The sequence below is a fragment of the Hippopotamus amphibius genome, chromosome 17 (genome assembly GCF_030028045.1).
Source record: "Hippopotamus amphibius kiboko isolate mHipAmp2 chromosome 17, mHipAmp2.hap2, whole genome shotgun sequence".
Taxonomy (NCBI): Eukaryota; Metazoa; Chordata; class Mammalia; order Artiodactyla; family Hippopotamidae; genus Hippopotamus; species Hippopotamus amphibius.
In genome coordinates, this window is record NC_080202.1 from 13,312,198 (window position 1) to 13,328,726 (window position 16,529).

At 51.7% G+C, this 16,529-nt stretch overlaps 1 protein-coding gene across 1 annotated transcript; it reads left to right on the plus strand.

Annotated features, from left to right (window-relative positions):
• Nucleotides 1-8,339: 8,339 nt before the first annotated feature.
• TLCD2 (TLC domain containing 2) lies at nt 8,340-13,650 on the plus strand. Its single transcript, XM_057716715.1, has 4 exons — nt 8,340-8,627; nt 8,852-8,934; nt 9,800-9,882; nt 10,461-13,650. Exons 1-4 carry the CDS (start codon nt 8,452-8,454, stop codon nt 10,908-10,910), a joined length of 792 nt encoding a protein of 263 aa, XP_057572698.1. The 5' UTR covers nt 8,340-8,451; the 3' UTR covers nt 10,911-13,650.
• Nucleotides 13,651-16,529: the final 2,879 nt, after the last annotated feature.

A 16,529-nucleotide genomic window follows, 5' to 3' on the forward strand; every position in this document is an offset into this window, starting at 1 on the left:
GATTTCTCTTTCTTCCAAGCTTGGCCAAGACCCTGCTCAGTTTCTCCCAGCCTTGCCAAGTCAGTCCTGGGACTTCACACGAAGCTTGTCCTGGAGTGACCCGGACTCCCAGCTCAGGGCTGGGGCAAAATATTTACCTGGGTTTTCCGGCACAGGACTTCCCAGCCAAAGCCCCTGGTTCTTGGGGCCATTGTGCTCCACCTGCAGCCCCTGGGAGGCTCCACATTAGCACCTTTGTAGCTGGAGGGGGTGAAAGTGTGAAACATGGAGCAGCAGAGAGCCAGGCGTGTCTATGAACAGTTAGAAGTGGGCAACGCCAGGATACCCTTAGCAGGACCCTGTCTGGAGAAAAACTCGAGCAGGGAGTAGGGGGCAGCTGGCCTGGGGAGCAGGGTCTTCAGCTTCACTGGACCTTCCCCAGTACCCATTCCTAGAGCACCCACACACCAGGCAGCCACCATTCTGGGCCTCCCCAACACTGGCCTCCCAACCAGACCAGAGGAGGGCGGGTCTCAGCTGACTGTGCCGGCAGGAAATACCTCTCGTTCCATGCTGAGAGCATCTGAAGAACTAACCAGCAGATTGGGGGAGGAAGAGCGGGGAGAGAAGAGAGAGGGAGGAGAAGAGAGAGGGTCGGGGAGGGAGACAGTGTCGGAGTGAGAGAGAAGAGGAAAGAACATACAAGCAGGTCCCCCATATTTGGGGTTTCATCTCCTTCCTTCCCTCACCACCCAAGGTGGGGTGGGGATAAAAGGATAGAGGAGGGCAGAACTGGAGGAGGATGTGGTGACAGCTGATTCGTCCCCAGAGGTCACACTTTCCAACAATCAGCTGTTACTGGGGTGGAAGGCAGGAAGCTTCCTTAAAGGCACAAGGTTCTGAACACAGGTTCGGCATCCTGGAGCTCCTAGGAGCCAAAGTAATCACTCGGTGGAGCCCTTCTTTACTACACAAGGAACTATCTCACACTCCAGGCTGTTACCCTCGTCCCCAACTGGGAGCTAATGGAAAACTCATGGGTCCATCTCCACACGTCCCTCTTTGGGTGGTGAAGAGATGCGAGTGATTGAGGTGGGGTGGATCTCAGATTTGCCCCTTTAACGAAGCGGTTCTGCAGCTTTTGCCAAGTCATTGGGTTCCTTCTGGGGGTTTTTTTCCCCTTTTTTTGGCCCATCCCCCGCCCCTCTATGCTCTGATTGGCCTCTGGGGACGGAGCAGCCTCCTCATTGGTCTCCACCTTTGAAATCTCTTCCCTAAGTAGGCCTGAGTCAGTGAAGAGCTTCTGGGGGGCGGGACAGAATGGGGGTATCGGGCAGAGGATGGGGCTGCTGGCCAGTTGCTCTTTGGCCGGGCCAGGCCCCTAGTTTCTGACCACACGTCTTCCTTCTACCCTTAGGTGAAGACTGTGCTATAAATCTTTCGTTAGGAAGCTGCTGCTTGAGAGGCTTTGTCTCTCTGTGACTAAGGCGAGACATCTCCTACCAGACGTCTCCTCTGATTAGGAAGGCTCCAGGAGGGGTGGACTAGACCTCTCCAGTGAAAGCTGGGGCCAGCCGAGGTGGGCAGTCCTCCCTCCCCCAAAACCTCACAGGAGGTCTCTTTCCAAAGGAAGAGTCTGGCTGCCCTGGGGGCTGATTTCCACCGTTAGTTCTTCTCGCTCCTGCTGCCTCTCCTGCTCTACCTTTCCTGAGACAGCTATCGCCTCCTGCAAGAGGTCAGTGAATCCGTTTGGGGGCTGTCTAAAAGAACCACTCACGGCTCCAAAAAGGAGGGGCTGTAGCCCTTTAAGGACTCTCAGGGATGGATACGGAGATGAGTTTAAAAATGCCAACTCACAGAGCGCGCTGGATTCTGGGAACGAGGTGTCAGACCGAGAACTACATTGACCAGTATGCACTGCAGACACACACGCCTTTACTTCCTTCTGCTTTTTAGGTCTCGGGTTTGACGTAGCGGCCCTCTTAGCAAGTAGCCTAGGCAGAGGGTTGAGCCACACCTTTTCACCCATTGGCCAGCTCGCGAGTTGGTGGGCGTGGCTTAGCGCTACTCCACTAGGCAAAGGGGTGGTTTCCTTGCCAGTCAGAGGTGAGACGGACGGGGAGGCGGGACCAGGGTGAAGCGCTGGCGCCCCCGAGTGGGTGTGGTCACGCTGCCCAGCAGTGGGCGGTGATTGGCCCTGGGCGGTGCAATCGCAGTTTGTGCGTCACGACGCCGCCAGCTGATCGGAGACTGGAGCCGGTGTGTGCTGGGCGCTGGGAAGAGACAGCGCCGCCGGCCGTGGGGATCGGACGCCCTGATTTGCCCCCCTACCCTCAGCACCCCCCCACCCAGCACCAGGTGGGTGTGAGCTGGGGTCCTGGCCTCACAGGAGGGAACCGTGCTAACGGGGTATTGGGGGAAAGTAGGGTCCTGACGGCCACACCCTGCCCTTCCGGGGGAGGGGAGAGGGGGCGGCGGGGGCTGGGGCGCTCCGGGGGGAGAGGGGCCTGGACTGGCTGGAGTAGTGCAGGAGGTTTAAAGAAGGAGTCCGGGGCAGTAGTCGTGCGGAAGGTTTTGCAGGGTAGCTGGGAGGAAGGCGAGGGGCCGGAGGGCTGGGGGCGGCTAACCTCGGCGCCCTCTGGTCCGAGGGTACGGGAGCCGGCCTCCCAGCTTGGGGAGGATTTGGACGGGGCGGGTAGCGGGGAGGTACTTTGCCTCTACCGGCATTCATTGGGTCAGGGCCAGTTGAGCGACTGGCAGGGAAGGGGTCTCTGGGCGGGCCGGCCCCTCCTCTCGTTCCCTCCAGGGGATGTTATGTAAGGGGGGAGGGGAGAGGAGTAGGGGGCGGCGGTGCGGGGGCCTTATGCAACCCAAAGGTTAGGGTTTCACCGCGGGGTGGTGGGGGGAGCAGGCAGGAGGAGAGCCTGGGAACTCTAACCCCCCCTCCCCAGCCTAACTGGCCGTCTTGGGCCGAGAGAAGGTCACCTCTGCACCTCCCCCCAGCCTGTCCGGTTGTGGGGCCCCTAGCCCAGGCCTGGCCCTGACCGCCTGGGAAGCCGGCTGGCTGGGTGGGGCGCCTGGGTTAGTCATCACTGGGCTCCCTCTCTCCCCACCTCTCGGCCAACTCTTGGCCCCTCCCCGTGGCCTCTGGCTAGGCTATTGCCCCCACCTCCCTCCGGCCGTAGTTCCAGCCTGCAACTCATTTGGCCTGTCATCCTGGCTGTCAGACTGGGTTAGGAGCTGTCAGGGTGCCAAGGGGTTGATGGAGCAGCTGGTCAGAGGGTCAGTGCCCTGGGCCCACCCCGCCCTGCAGCCAAGGGCACCTGCTTGGCACAGACTCTCAGCAGCAGCTGAGTCCTGTGGGCTGCACAGAGCGTGCTCAGACAGAGAGGAGTGAGAAGGAGTTGGACTGGGCACCTGCGAGAAGGAAGAGACCACAAAGTTCATGCCTCCCAAGAGGCTTTTGTAATTTGAAAACCTCCCACCCTAATCTTTCTTACTCTCTGAGTATAGAAATCTCCAGGCAAGACCACCTTGGCCTCTTACTCTGGCATGGGCCATGCCCTTGGACTGAGTGTCAGCACAGACCCACCCTCCTCAGCTCACAGCCCTCAAGCCTGCCACGCCCCCAGCCCCCTCTCTGGGCCATGCTGCAGGGCCCGGCTTTTCCTGCTGATTCATGCGTTGGAACTGTGGGGGCGGGGCTTGGAACTTGGAACAAAGTTCAGACATGGAGGGGCCGGCAGACAGCCTGGAATTCATACCAGATGTACCCGGAATGCGCAAGCGGAATGCCTGGCATTTAAGAGTCCTGGGGAAGCTGCCCAACCACCCTGCTCTACCTCCCTCCCCTCCAGCCTCTGGTCCCCTGTCCTCTCCTTGCAGTCCCACAAGTCTCCGCTGAGCTTCTTCCAAACTCTAGACCTCCTCCCTTCATCAGTCTTCCCCAGATGTAGGCCCCCCAGAACTCTTCTTCCAGCTGAAATCCCTGGGACCAAGTCAGTTGGGCTGATCCCTGAACGCTCATTTCAAGACCTGAGGTACAGCTTCTCACCTAATACCTGGGTGACTGGTGGGGTGTGTTCAGGCTCCCAGCTCCTGCCCTCTCAGTGCTGAGGAGGCTGGGGGCCCTTGTGCATAGCTGGGACAAAGGCGTGGTGAGAGCAGATTTGGGTTTCTACAGCCTTCAGTTCTGGAAAGAGAAGCAAGGAAGTAGGTTTAAAGCTGCTCCTTATCTCTCACTGAAGGCCCAGGTCAGAGCCAAGAACCCTTCATTAAAAGGCTGAACATCTCCTGGGGCTGGACTTTGATGGCCGGGGGGACAGTGTCCCTGTGACAGGGCCCTGCTCAGATCTTTCCCTTTTTTCTTTCCTTTCCCTTTAGGAACCTGTACCTCCCACATCCTCACCTGGCTGAGCCGCAGTAGTTCTTCAGTGGCAAGCTTTATGTCCTGACCCAGCTAAAGCTGCCAGTTGAAGAACTGTTGCCCTCTGCCCCTGGCTTCGAGGAGGAGGAGGAGAAAGAGGAGAAGGAGCTGCTCTCCCCCTCATCCGGAAGGTGACAGAACTGGGGCTGGGAAGGTTTGAACAGCAGGAGTAATGATACCTTTTGGGAAAGGGAACCCTATTCAGTTGGAGAACCTTCACCCAGATTGACCCAGCAAGAGAGAAAATTTCAGATTAGAGACCTTGGCTGAATTTGGGAATAGATGGCTCTGACTACCCAAGATTAGTTGGTCTTTGTGTGACAATGGGAAGAACTGGAGCATGGAGCAAAGAAAACCCTGCCTACCCCTTTACCTAGATGTCTTAGTTGGTCTTTGTGTGACAATGGGAAGAAGTGGTGCGTGGAGCAAAGAAAACCCTGCCTACCCCTTTACCTAGATGTCTTAGTTGGTCTTTGTGTGACAATGGGAAGAAGTGGTGCGTGGAGCAAAGAAAACCCTGCCTACCCCTTTACCTAGATGTCTTTCCTGACCCTCCTTCCTTCCTTGTCCCTCATTCTTTCTTACTGGGCTTTCCAAGTTCAGAAGTCCGGTTCCTCTTCAGGGAAAAGGTCATACTCAGACTCCCATCTGAGTAGTCATTCCCGTGCTCTTACTTTTTCCCTGTATTTCTTTAGCCTGGCCTAGACTGTAGATTCAGGGATACTCACCTCTGTGTGGGACCCTTAGAGCTCCTGTCTGGTCTTCTCCACCTGTGAGATGGGGAATTGCACAGTTGCGCGTGCATGAGAGAATCAGAAGCCCACTTGTGTGGACTGAGAGCCTGGGCTCTCCTCTGCTGTGGGTGGGAACAAAACAGCTTTTCACATAAGCTGTTGCCCTTCCCCCATCCCTGACCAGAGCCCCAGAAGCTGGGGGTGGAGGTTGGAGGGAGGGACTAGGGTTAGACCGATGCAAGGGGCTGTTGGGAACTCAGTCTCTGCATTGACTTCCCACCAAGCAAAGGTGACCCAGGCTTCCCCTACCTCCCAAAGCAGGACTGCAGCCCCTGATGGGGTTCCAGCTGCCACTACTCTCTTCCCCCACTTACTTTTCCAGGCTAGTGTGTGAGGTTTGGCTCAGGCCTGTGCAGTTCTCCCCTCCAGTGACCAGAAGAGAAGGGTTATGGGATGTGATCCGTTTAGGGACATCAGGCACAGTTAACCTGCCACCCCCAGCTCCTGATCTAATCTCACTCTTGGGCTCAGGCTCTGGTGTGGTTCAGCCTTGGCCCAGTCTCCCTGCCTGAAGGTGATCAAGTTCAGAGGTTACAGGAACCTGTCTGTTCTGTTTGGGAACAGGGGTTGTGCAGGGAGCTGGGTGCTATTCTCCATTTATGAGAAACAGATTTAGGGGAGAGTAGATCATTGAACCCACCCTTCTGCAGCTTCAGCTGGATGTATGGGGCCGTGGTAGAGGGGGGTGAGTAGATCAAGTCCACTCAGAGGTGGCAACAAAGGTCGCTGTGTCCCTGGACATTGCTTCTGTGCTTTCTTCCCCTCCTCGCTTCACTGGCCACAGTGCCTCCCTCCAGCCTTGGGGATGTGGCTCTGCCATCCTCACCCATCATGGAGCAGAAATGAGGACGAGCAGCCTGGGGACACAGAGGCAGGTGGAAGACCAGTGAAGGACCAGGCCTGGAGAGCATAGGGCCCTGTCTGGACATCCTGCAGTGGGGGGGCCCATAAAGGCCAGGAGCCCCCCAGGAGGAGGGAGGACAGCCAGTCTCCGTCAAGGACAAGCTTCCAGCCATCTACTTCATTCTCCATTGCTCCCCAGTCTTTCTGCCTCCCTCAGAGATGTGGGACCATATGAAAGTGTCCTTGGCTTCATCCTCCTGCTTCCACCTCTCCCCACCATGTAATTTGTATATAAGCACCCTCAAGCTGCAGGAGCCAGCTGTGAAAGGACATATACGGAAAATTCATTGAATTGAAGAAATTCAAATGGATTTGAATGCGTGGTGAAAATGTGTGCTTCATTAGTAATTAAAGAAAGGCAAATATAGCTGAAAGTATTTTTCCTGTAGCAAACTAAAACAGAAAAAATAAGACCCAGTTATTGGCAAAGGAGTACTAAAGTAACACTCTTGTACATGGGTGTACAAATTGGTACAGCCTTACTCATATCAGTTTGGTAATATGTATCAAACATCCTAAAAGTTTCCATGGCCTTTGACCTAGTAATTCTACATTTGGTCATTTATCCTAAGAAAATACAGATTAGTTATAAGATGTTCATTCCAGCATTGCAGTAGGGAAAAATGAGAAGCAGCTATCTGGTTGGGAATTCATTTCTTTTCTGCTATAATGAAAATTTGCAAAAGGCGGTTGCTTAAGTAAATTATTGTATATCCATCGAGATGGTGGAATACTGCACAGCCATTAAAAGTCATGTAGAAGAACAATTGACTGGAAAGAAAAATGGTCTCTGAATATTAAAAAGGTTATAAAAATGGTGTGTATTATGTGATCTCAATTTTGTCTTTTTAAATATGGGTGTATACTTACATACAGAAAACAGTTAAAAAAAAAAAAGACTGAAGACATACTCCATATTGTTAATAATAATGGTTATCTTTGGATGATGGACTAAAGTAGTTGTAATTTTCCTGTTTGGTTTTCTGTAGTTGCCAGATTTTCTACATTAATTGTGTATGACTTTCATATAATAAAATTTTAAAAAATCAGTGTAATTTTTTAAACTTTTGGAGAGGTGGGTGTGGAAGAATGAAGGGAAGCCCCCAGCCCCATTGACTTAATGGGGTTTTGGTGGAGGAGGGGGATTGTGAGAACGTTTGGGGGAGCACCTATTGGTTTACGAATTTTATTCTCTGGGAGTAGCTGGAATCCACCCTCTCCTGTACAGGGAACAGCTATCTGAACTGGTAACAGCCACCGAAAGAGGTGTGGAGTGGAGTAAGACAGAAGGAAAACAGTAAAAACCTATCACTCTTCAGGAGAGGAAAATCTCCCCACCCCCAAGGCTGAAAGGTTCTAGAATCCTAACAGTCCCGTTGCTGAAAGCCAGATGGGTCCTTTTTTTTCTCTTTGATTCTGTCCCAATCTTGAGGTGACCCTGTGTGACCTCTCCTTGCCACCTCAGATTGGAAGAGATACTCCTCCACCTAACAGGTACCAAGCCCTGGGGGAGAAGTGCTTATCAAGACTATGGGAATGAGTGATTTCGTTTTGCCTCCCTTTCTCAATAAGGCTCCTCTGGGGGACCCCCAAAACGGGTTAGGGGAGGAGCCCCAGTGGGTCGCTTCTCCAAAATGGGAGCTGTTGTTCCCTATGAGAGGTACTATGTAAGGGGGCAGGACTCCTGGAGTTACGGGGTTCCTGGGACGTGTTAAAGGTCTGGACACCTCGGGAAGGGGTGGCTCTAAGGAAGTGAGTTGCCCTTTCCCCCAACACCCGAGGCGGGGTGGGGCGCGGGGCAGAGCGGGGGCACGTGGGAGTGGATTTGCTCTGGCCTCCAACTTCGGGGCTGCGTGTGGGTGGGGTGGGCAGGAGGGCCAGCAGGTGAGAGGCTAGAGAGGGTAAAGGAGGTGAAAGTTAAGGGGGTCTCTGGGAGTGTCAGGTGAGATTAGCGACCCATTGCTGGATTTGCGAGGACTTCGGGACACATGAGGCTCGGGAAGGCCCCTCTCGACATCCCCGGAAAGCCTCCCTGAGCTCTGTTTCAGGGTTTGGTCCCAGGGAAGCCCCCTCCCCGCCTTCCCCCGCTAGGGCGGGACGCGGTCGGTTGCTGCGGCTCCAGGGGCGGTGGCCCCACGGCTGCTCCAATCACCACCCAGCCGGGGGTTGGGGGCGTGGACGAGCCCTGGAAAAGTTAAAGCAGATTTCGAAGGCGGGGCGGGCGGGGGAGCCCGGGGACCCAGCCTTGCCAGGAAGCAGTCGCAGTCCCCGCCGGGGGCGTTAGATGCGTCGGAGCTGAGAGCTCAGGAGCCCACGGGACCGATCCGGACCGAGCCCGCCCGCCAGGCCATGGCGACCTCTGGGCTCCTCGTGACCGGCGCCTCCTTCGCCGCCTTCCGGGGGCTGCACTGGGGGCTGCAGCTGCTGCCCACGCCTGCATCTGCTGCCCAGGACCGTTGGAAGTGGCGGAACATCTGTGTCTCCTTGGTGCACAGCCTGTTTACGGGGCCGGGGGCGCTGCTCGGGTGCGGGGCTTAGAGGTTTGGGAGGCCCCGTGGTGAGGGTGAGGGAGAGGGGTGGAAGGCTGAGATTAGAAGACCCAGCGGCACCTTTAGAATCCATGTGAGACCTCAACAGTCTGAGACGGGGTGGGGATGTGGATGGGTGGCCGGTGTGGCTCTGGTCCACATCCGGAGAATGAGACCAGGGTCTGCACAGACGCTGACCGTGGCTCCCCCTTCTCCTCCAGGCTGTTGCTGCACCCTCAGATGGCGGCGGATCCGATTCATAACCACCCGCCCTGGGCCCTGATGCTGGTGGCTGTATCTGTGGGTGAGTCTGTAGGAGAGGCTGGACCAGTTTGGGGTGGGGGACAACCTTCCAGACAGTAATCCCAGGTCTCCTTCCTCTTCCCCCTCCCCTCCTGGATGGGGTTAAATGTTTCTGGCGGCTTTACTGAGAGAAACTCAAGAGCTAGGAAAAGGGGTGAGGCAGGAGACAGGTGGGCCCACAGGGCAAACGGTCAGAGTTCATTCCCTGTGGACCCGTACTCTGCGACAGGAATAACAGGATAATTAAGAGAGGAGGCTGGGCCCTGCTCAGACAGAAGATGAGACCACATGTTCCTCATCCTGGAAGTCAGGAGACCTCCCCCCACTATACACACGCAGAAAGGCTCCTTGGAGGTCAAAAGGGGAGTGATGCCAAGTGGCCAAACCTACTCTTTGGTAGAATTCATCTTGGCTAAGAGATGCGCACGCACACACGGGAAAATCCTGAGATACACATAATATGGACTCTGACCCAGGCAAATCAAAATGATTGCTCAAAGGAAACACGGAAGAAATGCCCCATAAAAATGATTCAAACTGCCGTGAGGGCGCAACTCTCTGAGTCCGCCCTTGTATCTATCCACACGTATTCTTTTTTTCTTAATAAGTACTTCACTTGTTTCTTTACTTTCCATCTTTGTGGGAATTCTTTTTTTTGCAAAGCCATAGGGCCAGGGCCTTGTCACTGACCACTGGTCTAGTGGCTAGGATTCGGTGCTCTCACCACCGAGAACCCAACCTCAATCACTGCTTCAAGCCACTGCGGGCTGAGGCCACCTGAGATGAGGGGGCAGGTGGAGATTCCTTTCCAGACTGTACACTGCCTTGGGGGAAGCCTAACACCACCCTCCCCTTCTTGCCCACAGGTTATTTCCTGGCCGATGGAGCTGACATGCTATGGAACCAGACCTTGGGCCAGGCCTGGGAACTTCTTTGTCACCATTTGGTGGTGAGATTTGGGGAGAGGCAAGACAGGAAAGTAGGCATGCCCAGCCTGGGATCCCCGATCTCTCACCAACTTTCTGTCCTGCGACTTCCCAGAGAGTCTCTGATCCCTGCGGGCACTTGATCCTCCCAACCTTAGACTGAACTGGGGTGTGTGGGGGGGTGGGGGGATTGACTGCTGCCCACAGCTGGGGGTCTGAGCACTGCTTAAGGAGATTGGATTCCCACAGGTGTCCAGGCAATGAATGCAGAATTGTTGACTATGGAGCTTTTCTGAGAAGGGAGAGCCCCAGTATAAGGAGTGGGGATGGGGTGTGAAAGCACAGGAGTTCACATGAGGGGGCAGTTCTGTGCAGATGCTGCAGCTCCAAGGGCAGATGGCCTCGGGGCCAAAGCTGCTTCCATTCTATGGAGGGTTATTTCAAGCCCATTCAGGCCTCTAACATAAGGGTAAGCAGAAGGTTGGCTTTGAGGGAGGAGTGCCACAAAATGCTCGGGAGCCCCTCTCAAGCACTGGGATAATGGGACATGATGGCTGGTAGGTCATGGAAGATCTTCTGACCTCTGACCTCGGCTCTCCAGGTAGTGAGCTGCCTCAGCACCGCCATTCTGTCCGGCCACTACGTGGGCTTCTCTGTGGTATCTCTGCTCCTGGAGCTGAACACCAGCTGCCTGCACCTACGGAAGCTGCTGCTGCTTTCTCACCAGGCCCCATCCCTGGCCTTCAGTGTGACCAGCTGGGCCACCCTGACTACGCTGGCCCTCTTCCGCCTGGTGCCACTGGGATGGATGAGTCTGTGGCTGATTCGGCAACACCACCAGGTGCCTCTTGCTCTGGTCATCCTTGGTGGAACTGGACTGGTCACTGTGGGTGCCATGAGCATCATACTGTGTGTTCGCATTTTAGTTAGTGATGTCTTGCCGTCTCGGCCCCGCCCACCCACCCCTGGGCACAAAGAAACCAGGGGCACCAGGACATGTGATGGTGAGCCTGTCACCAGGGATGATTCCACTCTCAGCCTGAAAGATTAAAGAGAAGCCTCAGGCCCCTCCTCTGCCAGTCCTGGGGGAGGGAGGACCAGGACAAGGAGATGGTGGTCTTCAATGCACTGTCCCCCAGGGGTAAGGCCTGGACTGGGTTTTCAGTACCTCAGTTCCTCTTCCAGCTAACTCCTCTGTTCCTAGGATCTGAGAAGAAATGCTAATATTCATGGATGGGTGGGAACCTGGGCTATTGTTCACTGAACCCCATTATCAGATGACCACACTTTCCAGCAGACTCACTCCAGAGGTACAGCCTGTGTTACCAATAAAGGGTAGCAGGAGGCATGAAGCTGGATGAAACTGCCAGTGGGAACAGAGACACTTTGCTTTAGCATAGGAACAGATGAGGAAATGTGAAGTCCTACTAGGACCAGAGAGAGATCTACTACGGAAGGGGTGGGATCAGAGAGAAAAGACCTTGCCTATGACCAACTTATGACAAAGGGAGGAGGGCACAACAGGTACTATGTATAGCCAGTAGGGATGGACATAACGGTGGCCAAGAGACAGAAGAAACTGGACCACAGCAATTACTGGTGACATTTCTGGTTCTCAGAGTCACCCTATTCTCTTTGTACTTCACCCTAGTCCTACTGTGTCCAGCATCTTTTACTTTTTTGTTCTTTTTAGTGTCTTCTGATGTTTTCAAAGAAAATGCAGATTCTTAGAGGAATGAGAGCACGGGGCTAGGTCTGTCTTCTCAAGACTATACTGAAGTCCAAGCCATAGCAGGAACTCAACCACCCTTTCTGGGTGCCCAGTGTAGGGTCTTGCCAGGCTCAGGCTTTTGTGGAAGAATGAGGGCAGAGGCAGAAGCAGATGAGGTAAGACTTCCACTTGGCTGCAGAGGAATTAAGAAATATCTGACTCTCTTCTGGGATTCATTTACAAGCTCTCATTTCTCCCCTGCTGCTTCTACTGCATTTTTTCTGTTGCACAAGACCCCTCCCTTCCTCAGGCAGAACATCCAGGTTATGAAAAGTGTAAGCAGATTAAGATTGCTATTCTACTAAACAATGGACAGAAATAGATAACCCTTAATCACCCACAGAAAAGATACATGAGTAAAAGCAAGAGACAGGAAAATGAAAGCAAAACGCTGAGCTCAAGAGAGACAAAGGGAATGAAAGACACAGACATACACAGATTGAAGGACAGATAGAAAGAAAAGGATTTGTTGCACAGAAGAGACAGAGACCAAGAGAGATGGAGGGCAAGACAGAATACTTGGCAGAAATCTCAAGAAAATCTGTTATAGATGCTGAGAAGAACCAAAATTATAGAATTGGTTAGGTGATCATAAAAAAGACAAGCAAAACAGAGGCTGATAGGAAGGGACCCCAAAGGTGCAGACAGTCTAGACAGTGAAACAGGGAGAGTGAGTGACAAGGAGGAACCACTAGACGCCAGGGAGACAGAGGTAACAGTGGCTGATAGATTAGCAGAGTGAGAGGAGAGAGAGGTGGAAATAGAGACGAGGGGGATTAGTCAGGGGAGCTGAGAAGCAGAAGAACAGGAGGTGGAGGAGGTAGCCAATGGAAAGATTCATTGACAGAAAAAGCAGGCAATATGTTGAGCTGGAGACGAGCAGAAAGACAAAGGACAAACAGCTACAGTGCACAGCACAGAGGCAGGGGTTGACAGGAACTGAGAGGCAGAGACTGGTAGGACCTTGAGAAGTAAGCATTGGGGATGTGAAATGACACAGAAGAATAAGCAAAGGGACTGAAGGGAATCACAGAATAAAGGAGATGGGGGGAGGACAGGATGATGAAATAAACAGCCAGAGGAAGGAGCAAGGAAACAAAGGGAGGGCAGAGATGGAGAGAGGAAAAACCATCACAGAGACAGGTGGAAAAAGAGCGAGAGGGATTGTGAGATGTCCCCATCAGAGAGTCGTTAAAACCAAGGCACAAAGGGGGGAAAATGACAAATAGAGACTGAGAAGAAACTGCGCCAGTTGGAAGTAAACACAGGCAGAAAAGAAGAGCAGAGGGTTTAAATGTAATCAGACTGAAACCGGAGATGCAAAGGTGTGGAAGTTGAGATGGAGAAACAAAGCAGAATTCTATCAGAGAGTTTGTCCTTACCAGAAGTAGTATCTTCAAATCTCAATTTGCTATTTGAACCAAATGCCTTAACAAAAACATTGTCTTGAGCCTTCAAAGAAAAAGAAATGTGACAAAACCATGGGAGGAATCTGTTCCCTGGCTATGTGTTGATGTCAATATTGATTCATTCCAAGCCCTACCCCTTTTCTTTTGCCACCGCTATGAATTCACGATCCAAGTGAGTTACTCTCTTGGGAAAACTTGGTAGTATCTATGAAGGGTGCTCAAGAACTTGACCATTAGGGAAATATGGCTATTTCCGTGGGTTAACTAGTAAAACCCATATGGGAAGGGGGGGTGGGGAGGACACAAGTGGACACTTGAAGAATTTGGGATCACATATGAATTTCCATCATGGTGATCCAGTGAAACTTTAGGAAGGCAGGACTGGATTGTGATTATAATTGAGTAAGTGGACATCTCATCAACTGGACCAGTTACAGGTGAAATGATGGAAATTGAAGAAGCAGAGTCAGCTGAGAACCTAGAAAAGAGAAGCTCAAAAATGCAGAGGTTGGCAGATGCTGTATTTGGTACAGTGAGTTGGGTCGCCATGGCAGTGCTCTGTCAGACCTCACCATGGCCCAGTGAAGTGGTCCTCAAGACTGACTCCATGCCTACTGGCTGATGAATAATTCTTTGTCTTCTGGCACAGGGGAGGGGCTCTCCTGGATGGGAAATGTTGGTATTTTATAGTCTCAGAGCACTATCCTGATAAAAAATTAATAAATTGCTATGCAAATAATAGCATCAGTCTTTTGTGAGTATGGTTATTTTGAGTCACTTTTCTTGGCTCCAGTGCTGTCCTGGTTTATAACGCAATGATGGGTCATGGAGGATCCAGCATTTGCTGTGAGAAGATCTCTTGGCACTAACTCTTTGACCTACAAAGCCCTAAATTGTTCTAAGATTCTTTACTGTGAAAAAGCAAAGCAAATGTATTCAGTAGGATGGATTTAGAGCAAGAAAATGGACTCAGACAATTTACAGTGATTCTCAAATGCCAAGGGTTGACCCCAAAAGAATCTTTTAGCTAAATTTATCTTGAGTTAACGAGAAAATTAGGGAATTCCTTGGTGGTCTAGTGGTTAGAACTCCTCACTTTTACTGGAGGGCAAGAGTTCGATCCCTGGTCCAGAAAGATCCCACAAGCCACGGGGCATGGTCGGAAAAAAAGAAAAGAAAATTAAACAGAAATCTCCATAACTGAGTTGTCAAAGCTTTGTTGTGTATAAAACCTGGATTTGTCCTGAAGATTAGGAGCCCTCACTGTGCAGGAGATTACACAAGGGAAATTATTCTTTAAAGAGCTGCTCCTTTATTTAAGTAAAGTATTTGTTTAGAATCATGAACTTAAAATCATAACCTCCCAGGCTGAACATGTGTTGTGCTCCTACTACATGAGGTACCTTTGATAACGTCTCTCATTTAATCCCACACAACAGAAATGCATCCTATTTTTTAGATGAGAAAACCAAGGTAATTTCCTCAGAATTACCCAGCTAGTTAGTGACAGGGTCTGGACTCAAGCCCATGTGAATGTTTATTTTCTATTATAACACCTGTGTCCGACATCTGCTATTTTTGCCTGCCTAGCTCTTCTCTCACTCCCCCCTCAATGGGCATGTGACTCAGGCCTAGCCAGTCAGAACACTGTATCCTCTTTCCCTGAGATGAGCTCATGTCTTAAGCAGAGCTATGAGTTTCCACACCTTGCCTTCTGCTGGAGCTTTTGGCTGAGATGTACTGTGTGCTAACATTGCTAAGCCAGTAGGTTGATATCAGATAGTTTCCCTGAGCATAAAGCCAAGACAGAAAAAGAGGATTCAAAATATGGAGAGAGATTTCTAGCATCATTTACATAACTGGATCAAACTCTGCCTAAAGCAAGAACTTTCCCTGGACCATTTAGTTACACAATTCAAAAAACTCCCAGATTTGCTTGCGTAAGTATGAGCTAATTTTTTTTCACTTGTGACAGTGAGTCTTTATTAACACATCACCTTCAAGATTATTTTATCATTTCATTTTCTAACCCCCCCTTTTTTTTTGGCTGTGCTGTGCATCTTGTGGGATCTTAGTTCCCCAATCGGGGATTGACCCGAGGCCGCACAACTGAAAGCACCAAGTCCTAACCACTGAACTGCCAGGAAATTCCCTTGCAGAAAATTAAAGCCTAGAAAAGTTAAGTGACTTATCCAAGTACACCCAGCTAGGTTGTGGCACAGTCAGAAGTAGAATCCAGGGATCCTTCTTTTACACTATTTTGCCCCTTTATAGAAAGGGCAAGGAATGGAGAAACTTCAAGGTAGAAAGTTGACAACTGAAGGTCAATCAAATCAGATAAATTGCCTCTGAGGTGGTATTTACAAGTCAGGATGCTTCTTCAGTTGGAAAGGCAGACTTCTAGTCACAAGTATTGATTTCTGCACTTTTCAAGAATGCAATAACTGTGCAGGGCAGAGGTCCCTCTTGGCATTCCCCTGCAGACATGAACAGTGTTAACTCAGTGATGCGAGCACCTTCTTTCCCTGCCTCTAACCAGATGGGGGAAAAAACTTCCCTGGGCACACCTTCCTCAGGAAATAGACAAGAAAGTGGTTCTCAGACTGAATGAGCTCTTTCGACTGTGATAAGAATGCAGGCCACGTGGGCCGCATTTAGAAGTATAAGCAAGGGAAATGAGGGGCCCTGCAGGGGACCTTCCCCCCGCCTACCACCACCCAAAACCCCTCAAACAGGCTCTGAGGTAGTAACTGACATTCCAGGGGTGGTAAATGATTCCTCTGGGTTAAACTTTGCCCCCTCACTCTGACTTGCCAGCCTGTGCCTTTGGAAGGACTCCTTCACCTCCTTGAACTTCACGGGTTGGCACTGCTAATCCCGGGGGCTGAGAGGCTGGCACAGAGGCTCTCTCTGCCCTGGATCCCAGGTCAGGGCACTGCTAGAGGACAGAGAAGCCAAGGAACAGGGATGCCACAGATTCCTGCTGCTGTCCTGGCCCAGAACCACACTGCCAGTCAGCCCTTCACTCGCTCTCCTCCGCAGCTTGTCCAAGCATCGTTTTTCTCAAGTTCCTGCCCTTCCTCCTCTAACCTCAGCTCTTCCTAGAATCCAAACGTTTCCACGCTGGCAGCAAGCAAGGGTGGGGAGCTGGCGGGGGGAGGGAGGAAATGGGGGGAGGGAGAGAGGGGGCCTAGCCTAGGGCAGCTGCAGCAGCATGTCCTTGACATATATTGAATTTTAAAAATTCACGTGAACTTTGCATTCTGCTTCAAAATCTTTTCCTATCTATTTCTTTTAATATGAAGTAATATTTGAAATAATGTAAAAGTTACAATGCTTGCCTTTTTTTTTTTTTCATTTTACAAAATGTCAAGTGAAACTGTCAGTTTTACGATTCAGGAAGATGTGCCGTTTTACTCCGCGGCTCTGCTGTTACTGGCACACTCCCCTGTCCTTCTCCTTTAACAAGTATTTGTGGGGACTTCCCTGG

Coding starts and splice junctions, on each gene's coding strand:
- TLCD2 (XM_057716715.1), top strand. CDS start 8,452: ATGGCGACCTCTGGGCTCCTCGTGACCGGCGCCTCCTTCGCCGCCTTC. Junction 8,628..8,851: donor GGGCCGGGGGCGCTGCTCGG/GTGCGGGGCTTA, acceptor CTTCTCCTCCAG/GCTGTTGCTGCACCCTCAGA. Junction 9,883..10,460: donor TTCTTTGTCACCATTTGGTG/GTGAGATTTGGG, acceptor TCGGCTCTCCAG/GTAGTGAGCTGCCTCAGCAC.